The sequence below is a fragment of the Etheostoma cragini genome, chromosome 4 (assembly GCF_013103735.1).
Source record: "Etheostoma cragini isolate CJK2018 chromosome 4, CSU_Ecrag_1.0, whole genome shotgun sequence".
NCBI classification, from domain to species: Eukaryota; Metazoa; Chordata; class Actinopteri; order Perciformes; family Percidae; genus Etheostoma; species Etheostoma cragini.
In genome coordinates, this window is record NC_048410.1 from 20318450 (window position 1) to 20337968 (window position 19519).

Consider the following 19519-nt stretch of genomic DNA (forward strand, 5'->3'; position numbering starts at 1 on the left):
AGCCTCAGACAGTGATTATTCCAATAATCAATACAGCCTAAACTGAACAGTAAGCAGTCTCACGCAGCTGAAACATTAGGACAAAATTAGACTTTCAGAGTTTTTTTCCAAGCTGTAATTCCCTGAGCAATTTGGGCGCTTTTGTGCTCTGCTTCTTTGTGCTTGGAATTATGTCATACGCACATTTTAATGTTAATTAAACGTTTAAAGCGGCCCTTACCCTCCCAATATCAGACATAAACACATGCCTGCGTTTGATAGATAAAGCCTCTCACATTGCCTTTTAGGGAAGCATCCGGACAGCTGGAGTCAGTGGTCAACGGCATCAGAATTCCCATCCAGAATGTTTCTTTATCACCAGTTAGCTCACAGAGTCTTCGGAGGGTAGACACACAGACAGGAGACAAGAAGTTTAAAAAAAAGGAGACACAGAAAGCAAAAACGGCCACAGGAGAGATGGAAATAGAGGGGGGACTTGTAAAGCAGCTAGAGAGAGTATGTTGAGAAAGGACTTAATTTTCTCCATAATCATTTTCTTTTTTTTCTTGGGTCCCTCTGCTCATTATCGCTGGAGAGCCACAAGGTCAACATATCTGAAGACATTGTTAAAACTAGAGTTTTGTGGCGCAACCCTTAATTATTTCCCCAGTCCTTTACTGACCTTTGAACCATTGCATTGCTACTGAATTCCTTTTGGACTAGTGACAACAGCTTATGACAATGCCAGGAGTTTGTGCCAAAGGATTAAACCCGGCTACAAAACTCCACCAATTACACTCAGGGCCCTATTTTAACGATCTAAGCGCATGGCGTGAAGCCCATGGCGCAGGTGCGTTTAGGGCGCGTCCAGATCCACTTTTGCTAGTTTGATGGCGGAAAAAAAGAGTCTCTTCGCCGGGCACATGGTTCAAAAGGGTTGTACTTTGTGTCTTCATTAATCATAGGTGTGTTTTCGGCAAAATATGCAATAAACCAATCAGAGCGTCATCTCAGCAACATAACAGCAATTCCTGTTTATTATCTTTGTGAGTCACAAAAGGTCACTGGTAAAAAGCAGGTGGTCAAAAAAAGTTAACTTCAGGCCCTGGCGGTGTGCAAGATACGGTCCGAAATGTCAATTACCACACATGTCTGTGCACTAAGTCAAGATGTTTTTTGTTTAAGTACGAGTAGAATGCATGTGGATGACACCCAACCAATTAAACACAAGTATACATACATGCACATACAACATGTCTTTAAATTCACCCAATTAAACGTAGCAACCATGAGCACCTCTTCCAAAAGACAATTGTCACAGAGGAGACCACCTCTGTTCTGAATATGACTTGTCTCCCTGCCAGAGAACACAGAACTCCCTGAGTATAGGAGTAATTTAACTGCACTGTTGCTAGCCGAGGCTTCCTGACAGTGTTCTCCATAAAAACATATCAGGGTAAGTTAGAGTGACATATAATTTTCGAGAACTGATAGCAAGTATGATATCTCCTTGCATAGCTGCTTTTTTGGCCAGACAGGTAGGTGGGGAAAAAGAGCATCACCCTGAGGAAATATACCAAAGTAGCTGGAAAGTCTTTATCTCTTGCACTATCAGAGACATTTTCTACAGCATAACTTTTCCCACTTGCTGTCTGGCAAACAAATGCATGCTGTTTTGACTCCAAATGAGTCACATGCTTGTTGCAACATTGTGAAGGGAGGTAAGTGTCACTTTTCAATCACAGTTGTAAAATGCAAAAGAAAATGGATCTAAAGAAGAAAGGGGGGGGTACAGTAAAATTGGTAGTTCTCATTAAACTGGGAGTCATAATGAGATGACATTTGGTAAAGAAAGTTTTTTGACAAGGAATGCACCACAGAGCTGTGCTTGGATGAGATGCTGTTGTAGTTCAAAGCACATCCGTCAACAAGGATAGGGAGACATAATAATGTGTAATCAGGGACCAGAGGCTGTGGCCTGGGTGATGTATACTGCTAGTTTGTCTTGTCTTGTCTAATTACTTACATGTCCTTACTGTCAGTGTTGTTGTAGAGAAGGAGAATATTGTGAATACTCAAACAGTTGTTTGATGTGTTTTGTTTTTCTACATTTGGTAGGTTGACATTTACATGTCAATTAGTTGTCATCCATAGTATAAAGAGTGCTTGTGGGAAAAGTCTAGCGGTCAGGGCTACAGAGTTGCTCACTTGCATTGCGTTAGTCTCTCAATATTGTCAAGAGGAATCAGTACATAGACATCAAGATTATGTAAATGTTGTTTGTTGTGGATTGATGTGCTTTAAAGAGTACCAGTCTTCACTGGGATAAATGTCAAGTGAACTTTTTGTTTGGTTGCTTTTTCATCTGTGCATTCATGATTCAAATTCCACTCAGTGTTTTTGATGAGACTTGATGCATTCACCACCGGAGTGCAGCATATTCACAATCGCATTATTGCACTGATTACCATTGCATATTTGATTGTTAAGAGACTTTGATTGGTGAAATGTGCATCTTTTCCAGTGTGTCGCAGTGTAATACCTTCAAGATTACTGCTGTTAGTTAAAGGTGACATGCTGATTTACTCATTTAAATAATAACAGGATATTACAAAAACATGTGAGGAATATTTTGTCCACCATAAAAATGAGGCTAAAGTTGCCAATAAGCTAAAACAATGAAGTGACATGTAAGGGTAAATTTGGATTAAATGCAGACAACTTAAATTAATGCAATTAACCAATTAAACTGGTCCCCTTCATTAACCATGCTGCGTTTCCACTTGGACCTTCCCGGGGCCGACTGGTAATGCCCCTAGATGCTAGCCTGGGAAAACCCTGAAGAACATACGGCAAATTTGAGATTTGCTCTGCAATTAGTTTGGCCAAGAGCCTTTTCGAGCCAATTTCCAATATTTCAAAATTGTATCACAACAAATGAGGCAGGCTTTACACGTTGATGATAGCGCAGCGTCGGGAATCACCTTTTTATTTATGTCGCTGCTACGTCACCTGGATGGTTGGTCAGATTGGCTTCAGGACTGCGCCCAGAGGAATTTGTGCGGTGTTTGTTGGTGACGTCCATTTGGAAATGGGCTTTGAATGAATCCTCCCCAGACCCACTCTCACTTACATCTCAGAAGGGTCTGGTTTCAACAAGACTACCTAGATGCCCCATGTGTGTGGAAATCCGTTTCAATGGTTTATCTATCCACCAGGAGGAGCAGTGATTATGGAAGCTGAAGAAGTTCAATGCTTCTACGCCTGAAATCTGATGTTCTTATGATATTTAATGTGTATGAGTTATTGTGCTTCCCACACAGAGCATACTTTTAATGACTATTATCATATCATAAGGTCATGGAAATTTGCTGAAGACTTTTGTAAAACACTGATACAGCTTATTGGTTGTATGCATAAGATATAGAGTAGATTATTACTTCAATTCTTTCAAAGAAAGCTCTTAGGGATAAGTAATATCCCTAATAAAGTAAGTAATAAGTGTGACCCTGACACCCAGCTGACTTTATCTGCAGTTAAACCCTGTAACAGGCCGGGAAAATACAAACACAAAAAAAGAATTAACTTGTAGGTATGTTGCTATTGTATTTATGTAAAGTTATTTCCGTTGTCACATTACATACATTGTTACATTGTGAAATGTATCTTCTTGACATCAGTGAAGTAAAAAATCGGGACTGTGCTGATACCTCAGAAGAATAACGGTTAACAATTTTGTCTGCCAGTATGGTCAAAACGTCCCCAATGTACTTGAGCTGTCCTTGCAACAAGTTCATTAGAGAGATCAAGTTTTAGGATGACTCTAAACGTCTATCATTTACACAAAAATTAGTCATGTGCCATTGTTCAATCATAACAAAGCTCCCAGAGGATTAGGAATTTGGAACAGGTTTGGTCTGAAACATTAATTTTCCTCATAGAAAACTAATGCCATTACTGGTAAAATTATATTTTCATGCAATCACCTTTATAATTGATATGATATTTATGAAACATCAGTTAGTGTGTTTAGCATTTTTCATGTAGCGTTTTCAGAGAGCATGTCTCAGTTAGTGTCTAGATGTAAAGACCAATTGGGATTTCGTGTATTTGTTTGGGGTCGTGTTGTAGGTTTAGCGAGATTGTTGTTTGCATTCATTTTGTCCTTCACCTTTTTTTTCTCATGGTAATAAATGTAAAGCAGCCTGAATAGCACAGAGAAAACCCATGCATTTAAAAGTATGTTTTGATTACCCCTAGTGTATAAGATGTGTGTATTTCCAGTTGCTAAATCTGCTTAATCTTGATAGTGGGAAAATTATTTCCCATGTTTGTTGGCGGAATATTGTAATGGAATGAGTTACTGTTAGTGCATATGGGGATCAGCATCTGAAGTTTGTTTGTTTTTGGTGAAAACTTTGTCTTTTGTAATGGGTTTTTGTGTTTATTTTTTCTTCCTGCCATACTATATAATGTGGCTAATACATATGAATATATATTTATACAGATATTTTTATATATTTTTTGTTCAATTATTTATTGTATTCAGCGGGTACTGACATGTTTGTTTGTTTGTTTGTTTGTTTTTTACTCAACAGGCATTTACAGCTGTCCAACACATAAATCAAACTGCTATAAAGAGACTTTGGTTGTACACTGGTGAATCTGTGTAATATTGGCACGATGCAACTGAAGAAAAATGAACATAATACTTTGTAGTGTCTGTGCCTATGTGGCAGGGCCTCCGGCTCAATAAAGAGACCAGAAGCAGACACTGTTGAGTACATCTCTATCCTCAATTTCCCCTCCTGACAAAAGTGACATTTTAAACCAAACTGTTCCCTCCAGCCAAAAAAAGATGAGCCATTTGGTCACAAAGAGCATGAGACTACTGAAAGGCCTAAACCCACACACACAGTAGCACACACAAGCATGCAAAGACATGCACACACACTCTCATATCCTCTATCTCTCTTCCCTGTAGTTATGGCAGTATAATGCAATGCTAGAGCGATCTACTCTCTGTCATTCTTAAAGATTCACAACAGCTGGTGAGTGGCGTACATATGCAGAGCATGCCCATAATCTGTTGAAATCCTTTTATTCTTCTTCTGTATCTGAAGACAGATTTAGAACGGCGCTACTTGGTCCAGATGAATGAACCTGTCTCACTGAATAACTCTTTTTTTTTCCCCATGGACAAAGTTTTGGGTGGGTAGAGGCGGGGCATTCTCACATTGTTACATCTGTTTTCAATTCTGGGAATTGAAATGTAAAATGTGTAACATCTTATGATTGCTGGTTTTCATTCTGGCACAGCAGGGACAGCAACATTAGGTGAAGAAGAAATTAGAAGAAGAGAGGCGATATCTAGCACTGGCGGAGCTCTGTGGTTTTTACCAGAGCAGTAAGAACATAAATGCACAGCCAATTAAAGCCCCGCATTGATATGTGGATTATGCATTAGTTGAGACCAGCATTCACATTAGCTGCTGTGCCACTGCTGGGCAGAACTGTGTGGTGAGATAGAGAGAGAGAGCTTGAGAATTTTCCCGCAAAAGTCAGTTGAAAATAGGTTATCTGGCTGTCTCTGGTGGTCTTTTTCTTCTGTCCTACTTGTGGCCCATAGACACACTGTGCCTCTGAGTTCACCCGCAGGTTTCTTACTTTTTAAAGCGTGATGTTTACCCTTAACATCCTCATGTGACAAGGTCGCTGGAGCAAGAAAAAACCAAATGTGGGCAACAAAGAGGAAACTGGGTGGAGCTGAGGTGGGGCGAGAAAGCAGCAATTACCACGGCTGAGTGTGGAGGAGATTTATCAATTAAAGCAAACACGCCTCTAAACATGTCACCCTTTAAGCTGTAATTTCCTCTTTATGGAACACTAATTTCTGTGTAGACATAAATTAGAGGTGAAGTAAATGTTGTGATCCAAAAAAATAGAAGACCGACTTTGTAGAGGGAAATTGAGTTTTTCTTTTTTTAAGGACCTTTGTCCAGTCTTCAGGGCCAGTAGAAGACCAAGTGATAATTAGGAGTTATTTCCGGAAGTGTGTAAGTTGTTTATTGAAATACATATTGGCGTATTGACTGTGGCAAAAACAGAAGTATTTTGAGGTCAACCAACAGGCAATGTTTAACCATAAGATTTCTCTAAACTGAACCCAGTAGTTTCCAAAATGCATCCGTCCCTCTGGGATAGGGATAGCAGATCAAAAAAACATTTTTTTTGCTTGAGGGCCTGTTGGATGAACTCTCTGTCTCTGTTTGGGCATTTATTACAGATTTAACATTAAAATTTTAGCAAACACTGCAGAGAACCCTTTTGGTGCAAAGTCAACAAATATTTTTACAGAGGTAGCCTCCAGTTGGATTGAGTAGACTCACAGTGAGTTGTGAGACTTTTACTAAATAGCAATAGTTAATTACTAGTAATAATAAGTGTCTATTAATTTAAATTTAAAATGCTAGACTCAACAATCAGCCAAACTGCCTACAATTCTGCATGCAGGCTGTTCCTGAATGTTACAAAGACAATCGTGCATTTGCATAGACCAATTAAGTTTCCTATACAGTAGGCTTACATTATGGAAAGGTCCTGGCGACACAGGTTCTCATAACCATATTAACTCGCTGTGCATGCCTGCACAAGGCGAGAGTGCCAAAGGACTCTGCTCATAGTGACATGTTGAGAAGTTTAGCTGACACGTAACCGTGATCAGCTTTGTGGGAAATTAAGAATTAATGCCACCTTTGGATGTTGTTGATGCACTTGCAGCATTAAGTGTTGCTTTTTTAATAACAAATCTGTCCATTTTAGTCTCACTCTGATTACCTAATGAAAATGAACGCACTGTATAGTGGGACGATGAAGGAGGGGTCACTAATGAGGCGTTTTCATCCGAGAGACGCTGTGATTGGTGGATAGGATATGGCGCAGGGGACTGACAGCAACATAACAACTTATACTATGACGCTCCACTTAGCACCAACTGCGAAGTTTAATTTTAAATGACTGTAGCCTACTGGTAGTCTGGCACACGTGGGTGCTCAATGTTTTCCGTGGGTGCTAGAGCTTTGGAGCACCCACTGGGATCAAAGCCTTTATATATAATGACAATTCTTCCAGCTGTTGAAATGATTCCTCTCTCCATCACACTTTTTTAGCTTTTTGGCGTGGCCAAAAGGTCACATGGTGACGTGACCTGCCCTGGCCCTGACCTTTACATCACGTCATTATATAAGAAAGCCAACCTTGAACAAAAAACAAATCACAGGTAATGCAGTAAGGTAGAGTTACTTTGATTCGAACTGTAAATTACTGTTTTGTAAATTGTAATCCCTTACACTACTCGTTAATGTGGAAAGTAATAATATTACAGTAATATATAATGAAGTAATGTGTTATTGTCCAACACTGCCTACCGGTGCTAATTTAGTTTCCACATGTATACACATTAGTTATTTCACAAAGTGAAGGTACTCACACTGAAGAGTGAGTTTACTTAATTACACTTAACTATCTGCATATATTTACATAATTACAACAATTTAAATTCATTCATTGGAGCTGTTTTTATTGCAAGAATGTTTGTGTGTTTATCCATCATTGGATCACTTTCAGTAGCTGCATTTTGTTTCATTTTCTGTAGGGTACATTAACGTGGTGGTGGCAGCTGTGTATACTGATTTATTTATGAGCTACGTACTCTAATTAACCAAGATATCCAAAACACTTGAAGCAACCAGATCCCTCATTTAAAACAGAGATAATGCTCTCTCTCTCTCTCTCTCTCCCTCTCTCTCCCTCTCTCTCTCTCTAACTCACCTCTTACACACAAGCACAGACTTGGGGCCACAGGCTCCCTTCTGTACTGTACATAGTGTCTTGTGAGTAAAATTGAAACTCCAACAGACATAATCATATGGTTACGAATGAGAATTGAGATTCAAGGAGAAGTCAAGTTAATTTGAAATGGGTTTGGATTGTACTAATTATATAATCTTCTCCACTCCCACATTTACATTCTGGCCCATTAGGAAAAATGTCTTGAGCGTTGTGCACTGTGGTGTTAATCCTTGTGTGTTATCTAGTTGAAAATGGCACAAGAAACAAAATTACAGCACTACATTGCAATTGTGTCGTTATTATCGTGCTGAGGTGTGCCTCTTGCACTCAGGCTATTAAACAGCTATATACTGTTGTATCATTATAAGAGAGTGAGGACCTAGAGAGAAAAAAATTCATTTCTGGTTCCATTTGTTATTTCACTCACTGGTACCATAAAGTGTTATTTAGGTAATGGGTGCAATTTGAGGAGACATTAGATTAAAACCTTTCCGCACTTAGCCACAGTGCCTAACCAACTCTCTGCTTTCTGGTGGGAAATCGCGTCCATCTGAGTTTTATCTTGATCATACTGAAGCCAGACAAGAAGATAGGGTGAGCAGATCCCAACAAACCAAATGTGGTTTAACTTTGGTGTGGGACAATGTAAGACACCTCACCAATGCTGAGAGTAGTTTTCATTTTGCTTATTTTTATTTTAGTTTCAGTTTTAGTCATATTTAGTCATTCACGTATGTTTTTTTGTTAGTCGACTAAAGGTCTCGTCATTTTAGTCTAGTTTTAGTCAAAAGAGAACACAGGAAACTTTAGTCAAAGCATTTTAGTCTTTTTTATAAATAAATTATTTCTGATAACCATTTCAGTCATTAGATGTTTAACACATCACAAGTATTGTTTAAGTGTCATAATTACCTGATAAAATACACTTTCTGAATGATTTTTGTTGAATGCAACTTTGTTAAACGCGTCTGGTTTTATATCGAGCCGGGCTTCCTCCCTCCCTCCCTGCCCTTGCCTGGGGCCGGAAAACATCGCTACACGCTTCTCCAGCAGGCTGAACCGGGCTTCCCCCCTCCCCCGCCCGGGCCACATCGCTACCTGGATGTGTGATGGCCAGATGAATAAAAAAGGGGACACGCCGAACCTTTAGATGGGCCGCAGCCAAGCCGAGCCTGATTGAGCCACAGCGCTCCAAACGGGCACTGCACTAGTTCTATTTTATGTTGAAAAAGTAGAGATGACAGTTGACAAAAATGAAGAAAGTTATTAACTTAGTTTTTATTTCACGCAAAACATTTTAGTCTCGTTTTTTTTTGTCAACAATACAATGTTTTGGGAGGGATTTGCCCTCTGGTTTATTCAGTAGCACACAACAGACTATGTGGGTTACAGGTTAGGCCTTTAGCATGTGAAGAACTTGTTTTAATGCAGGTTTACCATCTCCTATATACAGTAAGCCTAAAAGGAAGCTAAAGTGTTCCAGTAATTATGGTCTAATGTGATAGTCTACTTGCAGTCATGTATTCCCAGTCATCAATAGTTTCCTAGTCTTTGTACTTTTCTTTGTGGTAGTTTCCTTCCACCTGAATCTGCATAGTTTGTACCTTCAAAGTGACTCATAATTTTCCTCTTGGGTACCTAGCGTAGCAAAGACGGTGACAGGTTAACTTCCACTTGACCCAAGTGTGCGCAGTTTGATTGACATCAAACACATCTCTGTGCTGACAGCCTTCCCTGCTTTCTTTACAGCCCTTCAATAAAAGCCAGATTTTAGAAAATTGACTGTCCTCTAGTGTTTAAACTTTTGAAATCTAGAATGGGACATTGTCTCAATATGTGGTTTTTGGAACAGGGGATAAAAATGCATAAACTGGGACACATGGTCACGCTACAAGAAGAGCATTAAGGGTCAGCATCTTGTGTCAAAATAGGTATGTTAGCAGCAGCTGCCGTCCCCTAATTTATCCAACCACTATACTTACTGTCATTTGTTGTAAATGTTTTGCAAATGCAGCTGTCATAGAATGTCACGCAAAGACCAATTAAATGTGTCTAGACAGATGTCGTTGATGTGTTTTCTTTCCGTCACTCCTGTAGATAACCACACCATGGCGTCCCACTCAGCAGTGAGTATTCGGATTTTGGATGTCAATGACAATCCTCCTGAACTGGCAACACCATACGAAGCTTCTATATGTGAAGATGCTAAACCAGGCCAGGTAAGAAATTTCCTCATTTGAAGAAAATTTCAATCAGATCTTTTCATCATGTCAGATCATGTATTTCCACAGTGATAATTTAATCTGGTCATTTATTAAGTCCAAATAGAGATGGACAAAACTTGATATTTGTTTACCCTTTAAAAATGAATGTTGTGCTGATTGAGTTATTGTAGCTTCACAGATTAATCCTCCATTTCCTTGGTGTGGATTATAATGAAGGCAGGAGTTAAGGCACTTAAAAACACTGTTGTGGCAAAGCAATATTAATTTATAATTATTATAACACCATACAAAGAAGAAGAAAAAAAGCTTGTTTCAATGCCACAAAGAAACTTACTCGCTGTGGGTAATTCAGTTTGAAAGGCAGCAGCAACCCTAGTGCACAGCCCACACAATATTCAGCAGACCATATTTATGAATGTACACTACTCAAAGCTATTGATGAGAAGTGAGCTGAAGTGTACACAGCTGTAGGTAGTATACTGTAATAGAACATCAGTGATTGATTTTTTGCATAATACACATTAGTCACAATAGTACTGTACGAAGAAGTAGATTAATTTAAACAAGGAATTAATAAATTGAACGATATATATGTAACATCACATAAAGTGGAAGTTGCATAACTCCATTTAAATCAATTCAAGCAGTGCATCACACAACATGAAAGTAAAAATACACAAAAAAAACAAATATTTATATTCCTAATTGTACCTGCTCTCTATTCCAAAAAAACATCTTGTTATATTTATTTTGTAGTGGGTCAGCCAGGCAGAATAGAAGCAAAGACAGCAGTCACCGCCCTAGTATGATGTAGGTCCCTCATCTATTAGCATTCTTCTAGATTTGGACATTAACATCCAGTTTTGCGGGAGTTATGCATACTATAACAGAACATGAAACTGATAGAGCTATTCTGTGCTGTGTGACATAGTGCAAGAGGCTAATTTAAAATAATACATAGCATGTGCAATGATATGTGAAAAGAGTGATTAGTAGAAGATTTCAACGATGTGGGACAAGCGAAACACTGACATTGAGTCTGAGTTCTTTTATAATACAGACAATAAGACAAACATGTGCATTGTCATTAAAATGTAAAAGCCATAAACTGGCAACAGACAGAACTGTTAGAGAAAAGGGTGTGAAGATTCTAGGTGAGGTAAGATGATAGGTGGAGAAGGTAAAAAAGTTGTCACGAGTAAAGGAAGAATACACCTATACATCCGTATCACAAGTCAACATTGTGATATCTGTGTCAAATACCATATCATGTCTTTCTATAGCTGCCTCATTATTTCCATACATATGGTTTGGATTGTTTTCAATTGCACAACATGATTTATTAGACACTTCTGACGAAAGGCAATTTATGAATCCCGAAGAATATACATTATGTTTCCTCTGGGTTTTGTTTTATGCTGGATGCAAGTCAGTAAGATTAATATTTCACAGATTTAGATATTGCATGTATATCATTTCCAGCACTGTGGTTGTTTGCTGAACTAAATACAAATGTTGAAATGGACTTGGGAAAATCCCATTTGAATGGAAACAACGTTTGTATGACTATTTAGCTCGTCAAACATATTTCTGCATGTTGTTTAACAAGCTCTTCATGAAAGATCACCACTCATTATTTCCTTCCTTTATTACAAAAGCTAAAGTCAGAAATATGTAGTTGTTCTTATGAATCTTCTCTATTATTTCTTAAACCATGAAACAAAAAGGGATACACCTGCAAACATGTGACACAATTAAATGTTGCATCATTATCTAGCCCCAATACAACAGTGGGAGTCTTGAAAAATCAAAACAAATTCCTTCCAGGTCTTTCCACTGATCGCCATTATAAATGGACACAGTCATTAGGGTGTTTTATTCTCCTTACACTGTCAACAGGCTTTGGGCTGAGTTAAACCCAATTATCATTTGCAGAACACAGGAATAATTAAAAAAGCAAAGCTTTAAAATGGGGCCTCCATGCTGGAAGATGCATTTACATGTGTAATGAGGCTCAGGCTTCTCCTCCCCTTGATCCACAGACTCCTAACCACTTATAGCCCCCCTGTGCCTCGGCAAAGCCGTCCGCCTGCACCATTCTAGAACATTGTCTGGTCTGATCTCCTTCACTCCCACCTCGCTCCCTTTCCCATTTGTAAGCAACCACATTAACCTTCAGCTCCTAATCACACAGAGATGATTAGTATTCCAGCAAAAAGATCATTGCTGGCTCCCAGCATTGTAAAAGAAAGAGGTTTTTAATGTTCTCATTAAAGAGAAATGCAGCAAAATATTCCACACTGTAATTACAAGCCAAAGGAAGGGATTTCAAAATGCATAGGAGAATACATTCAGCTTCACTGCCAATCTATCTATCTATCTATCTATCTATCTATTGCTATGTTTGTTCTATATTTATGACAGTCCAGGAGCCCTCACATGACATGAACATCTGACCATCGCTTCTTCGCGATTATTGTCTCCCAGTTTCTTGTCTCTTTGTGTAGGTTGTGGGGGGGCTCTGTAGGAGTCTGCTGCCGAGATTGAATGAAAATGTGTTGGCCTGCCCCTGGGTCAAAGCTTTCTTATGCTCATTTTCAGCCTCAGGGATAACCACTGGGGGCATGGGGAAAACAATTTTCTCTTCCATGTTATTTTCAGAATAATATATATATTTTTTTTTTCAAAACTACTAGTTGTTGTCAGTCACTGCATCTTTACCTTTGAAAAATGGAGTGAGTGGTGTGGAGAAAATGTTTTAGGTCCGTGGATTCATTGGATTCACTGTGTCTGTGCTGGTGCCGAGAGCTGATGTTTGTAGCATTTCTTTTCTGATTAATGGCAGTGATAGAGCCTTTATATTGTTGGCCTTCCAACTTGTAGAAAGAAATGAATGAGAAAATCACATGAATGGATTACTCTGTCATTTTCATATATACACACACACCTTTCCAGTGAAGCAAGACTAATACAAGTTTAGGGAATGACTTGCAAACAGAAGCCAGTTTAACGCTTAATTTCTCAGTTTAATTTCTCTCCATCAATAAGTGAGATTTTGATTCACAATACACTAAGAAAATCAGAGGTGCTGGCGCCTGCCTTCATCTGGAAGCCTTTGGGGTAATCAAGAGCTAATCGAGCTGTTTGGCAACGGTCCAATCAGCGCAATTTGGCCACATCCGATGTTCGAGGTAGCTCTTTCACAGGTCCAGGGATTTGGAGCAAACAAGATGATGTCATACAGCCTTTATGAAACGCTGCTATTGATAAATTGATGCATGTTTTCCTCTCCTCATTCTGCCTTTGTAGCACAGAAGGAGCCTCAGTGCCATCTCTGAAATATCAGCCACACACACACACATGCGTGCGAGCACATGAAAAGATCTTTTAATTTTGTCATTATTTCATTATTTAGGATCAAAATCACACATGTACATTTGACTTTGCAAAAAGTATGAGCAGATGTAGTGTGTGAATAGGTTGCATGTTTTTAGGTTTGTCATGAGGCAGCATGTGAACAAAGCTGGGATAACACAGCCCATTATTATTATTATCTGTTATTGTTTATTACTTCATACAACAGAGTCACATAGTCTTAATTATTTAATTGTAAACAAAAGCAAAGTATATGTGAGAAGTCAACATTTAATGAATCTGTGATTCAAATACAAGCCAGGTGTAAAGAGAATGTAATGTCTATTTTAAACTATAATAAATAAGGGTAAAGCAGAGGATAAAGCCAACCTACTAGCACAGCTTAATATTAACACTTCATAGATGCCAACATTGTCAATAATTAGAGATATCTTTGCATTGTGTTTCCACCCTTGTACAAATCCATGCTCACTAGCAACTTGGAATAAAACAAAAAAATAGTCAAGATCGTCGTTTTAAATCACATCTTCTTATGGGAATGTAGGTATATTAATTTTAAGTAATAGTGACGCTTTTGATGGAAACTACAACTACAAATAGCACATTTTTGTGTCTGTTTCTCCTTGGAACTGAAAATTTTGTAGTCAGACATTAAAATGTATTGTCAGTGCTTGCTGTGAAGTTTGAAGTTAGCACTAAGGTTCCCTACCTTTGTAAGCTTTTCTTTGGTGTTCTCTTACGTTACAAAAGAAATTCAAAGGTCAAAATCAAAGGGTTGTATTGAAGCAGAGGGCTTTTGCCGGATATGTTAAAAAGACTTTAATGTGTACTGCCTTCCAGGATGCACTTAATTATTCAGTAAAATAAGCTGCCAAAGGAGGAGCCCAGAGGTAGAAGCATCAGCCAACATATGTTTGTGTGTAAAATGAGCTTCAGTTTAGTTTTAGCTCCCCAGAATGTTGTTAATCAATTTTGAAACATGGACAAGGCAACAGCTCTAGGCATTATTAAGTCCATTTTTCTTTTACCTGGAATAGACGTCAAACACTGGCAAGCTGCCTTCTTTTGCGTTATCTATGCCTCTGTGCCCAGAGCCCTTTGCCAACTTCATCTGTCCTCTGAAGTAAGACGAGTTATTGCTGCTATGTGCAGCAAGGGTGGGAAAAATAATCAATTCTTAGATGTTCTCTAGAAGGAGTCAATGCTCGTTTCTGATAATAATCAATAATTTAAAAAAAAAGAAAAAAACAGAGTGACTGAAAGAGCATGGGCAAATGGACAACAACTTAGAGTTTTGGCAAGAGTGCAGAAAAAAACACACACAAAAAAAATTAAGTTTTGTGTATACACACATGATCTAATTACACATACATAAAATAATAGGGCAAAACAAATAAAGGCTGTTCGTCTACTTTATCACATTACATCGGACCACCTCATGTTTCATGTTCTGAGAAGCCAATTCTCCACCTTCAAACATGACTGAGCCTCTGACATGGAAGATCACTGTTAGAGAATGTGACTTTCACAATTGCTACAATGTACAAACCCCAGTAGAAAAAACATTTGATTAAAATTTGTGTTTGGGAAATACTGTTTACGTAAAAACCTAACAAACTCAGATTTATATGTATATTTTTTTAAAATCATGCATAGAAATTTAGATAAAAAGATTGAGGCATCAAGCTGCACCGATAATCGGTTTAGAATTGAATCGTTGGTCTCTGAATCGGAGTTGAATCGTGAAGTGCCCGGAGATTCCTGCCCCTAATGTTCAGTATCCAGCCTGTCTCCCCTTCTTCATAGACCTACTACACTGGCAGAATTAGAGCGAACGCAACACTTTTTTTCTATTTTGAAATTAAATCAATTGAGATTCAAAACCTTCCACAGAAGAGTGGTCTTTTAGTTCCATGTTGCATATCAGCTAAAACCCACTCGTAAGCCATTATGATTATCACTTGATTGATAGCAAGACTTCATTGTGGCTAATTATAGGTAAACATTCATTTATTGTGTACCTGAATCGTTCAATCAAGCTGTCAATGGAACAAGGCATATAACATGCGGTGTTTTCTGTTGGCGGTGTTTTTTTTGTCATTATTATTTTATGAAGTGACACAGTCTGTGAAAACAAGTCAGTAAGTCGTGTGTGTGTGTGTGTGTGTGTGTGTGTGTGTGTGTGTGTGTGTGTGTGGCGTCCTGGACCAAAAGCTGTTTTTACACTGACGTTGTGGGGACTCACCTCCCATCTGGGTACCTTTCCCTACATAACCCTCAGTGCATCCATCTCATCTGTCTTGTGTGTCCGTCTCAGCTGAATCTGCTTTTGCTTTCTATTTACTACAAATTATATCATGAACACAATTTTACGTGTTTGTCCCTGCACGGATGCACAGTGAAATGCAGACATGCCTGCACACACCCACACACGTATACAGACAGCCTTAACTGTTACACTCTTAATACAGCCGATCAACCCCGGTTTACTTAGCTAATGAGGAGCGTTCTATTGTCTCCTGTTGTGTGCTGTGTTATCACCCAGTCTTGTTCATGGAGTGTCAGCTCCCTGGCTCAGGTCTAGCTTCCAGTGGAACCATGGAGAAAATCAGATTAACCTAAGCCTTTTAACTGCGGTTGGGTTTGATCCTATTTGAAAGCTGGCAACACAACCTTTTTTGTTTGTGTTTAGAGGGAAAATGCATGTGAAGAGAGGAGGACGGATAGCCAAGAGAAGTAAATAAAAAATGGGTGACACAGGCTAAGGAGCTTTTGCTTGGGGATACAGTTCAAGCCAGGGCCATGACCCAAAGTGTTAAATAGCTTCTCGCCTTTTATAGACAGGGCCTTCTAGGGATCTTATGCAGGCTGAGGATCAGAGAATGAAAGAGAAAGCGAAATAAGTGACTTCACCGAAGGGCAAAAGGAGAGAGATAAATACAAGGGAAAAGGCACACGGTAAATACAGAATGGATTCACACTTCTGTCATACTATCATGTGGAACACATGTGCACAACCATGCCAAAAAGACATGGCCTCTTAATCAATTTCTAGAGAATCAGTTACATGTTCAGTTTTGATCTTTGCATAAAAAAGCTTGGGTTGCTAGAAATTTGAACAAAAACAAAATATTGCAGAAAGACTTTTTAGGCCGGTTCAGATTGTTTCATGTCTTTGGAGTGTTGTGAAGATTTGACTGGAAGAAATGTACTGTCTCATTAGCAATAGCAACGCAAGGCAGAGAGAGCTTATTTTTCTGCCTTTGGCATCAAAACTCTCTCAAGCTACCCCTGTTTGCAACATAAACACATTTAAACGTCCATGCTTTTGAGGACCCTCGTTGACGTTACGTTTTCCCAAGCTAACCCATAAACCTTAATGCTAGCCACCACAGTAGGCTCGACACATAAGTGAACAAAGTGGTTGCTTCAGGCCCCGTTGCTACTAGAGGACCCCTAGAGCGCTTGAAATCTCCATCAAGAGAGCTTGAAACAGAGCTGATTGGCCCATACACTCAAGCAAATTGAGTAAGCTCCTGCAAATTACGCCAATGTCAATAGTGTGTCCTTAATGTTTTAGACTTCTAAGAGTTGATAAAGGGGAACTATCCACTCACATAAGTGAAGAAAAAGCCCAGCATGAGAGTGTATTTCGGGGACAGCAATCAGGTAAACATGTTCTCCTCTCTATGTTTGATGTTGGCAAATAATAGTAACGTTAAGTTGATGTTCTAGCTTTTGGAGCATCCCTCAGCTTGGAGAAGATAACCAAGTTGAAGAGATGGAAAGCAATAGATTGGCTTGATTGTTAGTTAAATGTTCAATTTAAAATCTTGATTAGCTGGAAATACTGTACAATATGGATTGACATCTCTCAGTAAATAAGTATCAAGTATTCAGCCAAGCCATAGTATAAATAAAAAGCTACTTATATTTTATTTTTGAAAATGGAAAAAAGGGAAATCTGGAGGAGCCAGTTTAAATGTGCCTGATGCAGCTAATAAATTAATAATAGTATTTGTATCAATAGCCTAATTTACATGTGCATTAATTTGTCAGTTGATGCTGGATCATCAGCAAGCAGAGAATTTGCACAATATTATTAGTGTGTTGTAATGAATGTATGTTCTTCACCATACGGTTGCCTTGTGCAATATATGGGGTCCCCCAAAATATGGGGCCGCGCTAAAAAATCTACCCCTGGCCCCTAAAGCCAAGTCTTAATCCTGAAACAACAGTTTTAGAAAGTGAGGACTGACCATGTCATTTTCCAATCGTGTTATCAGTTTGAATCTATAAAAAAGTGCGATGATTCAATATGAGCATCTTTGAAAGTGAACAGAGCGTGTAACATGAACTCAGATGTGTTTGTCTATAACTTTCATATTGTTTTGTTAATACAACTTTACTAAATGAATTATAACCTAAAACTGATGTTAGCAGTCGTACATTTAGAATCAAGACTTGAGTCAATCTTTGAACAACAAAATGTCCATGTCCTGCTATTTTGGATAACGGTGTTATGTAAATCCATAAAATTCAAATATAAATGTATCTTATTGCAAGTAAATCTGCATGAACAAGGCCAACAGTGGACATTTAGTGCCATACATATTGTGCACATTTCTATAGGGCCTTAAAGATTTTAAGATGTGCTGCAGTGTAACAACAGTATTACCATTGAGCCATGACTGGATCAAACAAAGATAATACAAGTCTTGGCTAAGTGATGTTGTTATTATAGTTCACAAGATTTATAGGCCCTCTTGATTTTCTACCATTCTGGATTAATTTCTTGATTTGCTCATTTTTTTTCAATCTGCTGCACCTCACTGAATGACACGTAAACACAATCTTTGCCTCTCAGCCTCTTTCGCGCCCACCTCGTGGCATTTATCTGACTGAATGCAGAGGGACAGATATCATATACTGCCATGTGTGCAGAAAAAAGGCTGGGTGGAAACTCAAAACTAAGTATAGCCTGAGGTAACGGAGGCCTGTCAGCTCTGCCGTGCCATCTCACAGCTGGCAGACTGGGTCACTGCGACAGATCACCTCGGTTTGGCCACGTCATCGCCAACCTCCAACCCCTGGAAGAGTCAGTTTGAAATTGCTAAATGTTAAGCCTGTCTGAAACACACACACGAGTTAAATCACATCACATACACGTGAGCGCAACACTTACTCACCTAATGCACATATAGAAAGACTACTAAAACAAACACATACAGGCAGACGCGAGACTATAGAGAAAATAAAAGACTAAAAGGAGAATTAGCAAACCAACATAGAGTAAAAAGAAAAAAAGCCAGACACACTCACAGTTGTGCCAGACAGTATTTCATAGGAGACTGAGTGAGTCATTTGTTCTACTTGTCACGAAATGCCTCTTCTTTTGTCCCTCAAATGTTAACATTGTATCAGAAAAACCAGCAGACAAGAGGGGAATATTCACTGTTTCTTGCAATATATTATTAGATTTACCCTATTCATGTCAATTTTTTACAGAAAAAAAGGTTTATGGGATGGACCTTTTCATGTGTTATTTGATATAGCCCTTTTGCTCCTTCAGTGGTTCTCTGCAAATGGACATTCCTTAAGCCTAAATAATGTTTATCAGTGTTTAGGTTGAAATAATATAAAAACAAGTCTCGCCAGGACCAGCAGATATCTGTTTCTAAAACCGTTTTTGGCAATATAACATCATCATCCTACTTACAGTGTGTAACTTGACATAAACATACAATGTATTGACAAATTGTTATGTTTGTCTTTGCTTTTTGGTGAACACAGTTTTTATTCATATGAATATTACAAGTTGGAAAATGTGCTAGCTTCACCACAACAAAAGGTAGTAAATTATAACATGAATTATTGGTTTTTATACTTTGTCTATCAATTGCTAGCCGACAGGCTAAATATATGTTCATAATCTAAATCCCAAAACATTCTCGTCAATTAAAGAGTCATCAAATTATTAGGGCTTACCAATTTAGATGATCAAAGTTTATATACAGTGTGTGTGTGTGTATGTATGTATGTATGTATGTATGTATGTATTTATGTATGTATTTAAATATATTTATATA

The 19519-nt window shown here is 38.5% G+C and overlaps 1 protein-coding gene across 3 annotated transcripts in view; it reads left to right on the plus strand.

The window, feature by feature from the left end:
* The window catches only part of LOC117943461 (cadherin-22-like), a 165037-nt gene that overhangs the window by 127477 nt on the left and 18041 nt on the right, over window positions 1–19519 (plus strand). For all 3 annotated transcript variants that reach the window (XM_034869608.1, XM_034869606.1, XM_034869607.1), the window contains one exon: window positions 9928–10049. In XM_034869608.1, coding sequence (XP_034725499.1) covers window positions 9928–10049 — 122 coding nt within the window. The remainder of the gene's footprint in view (window positions 1–9927; window positions 10050–19519) is intronic.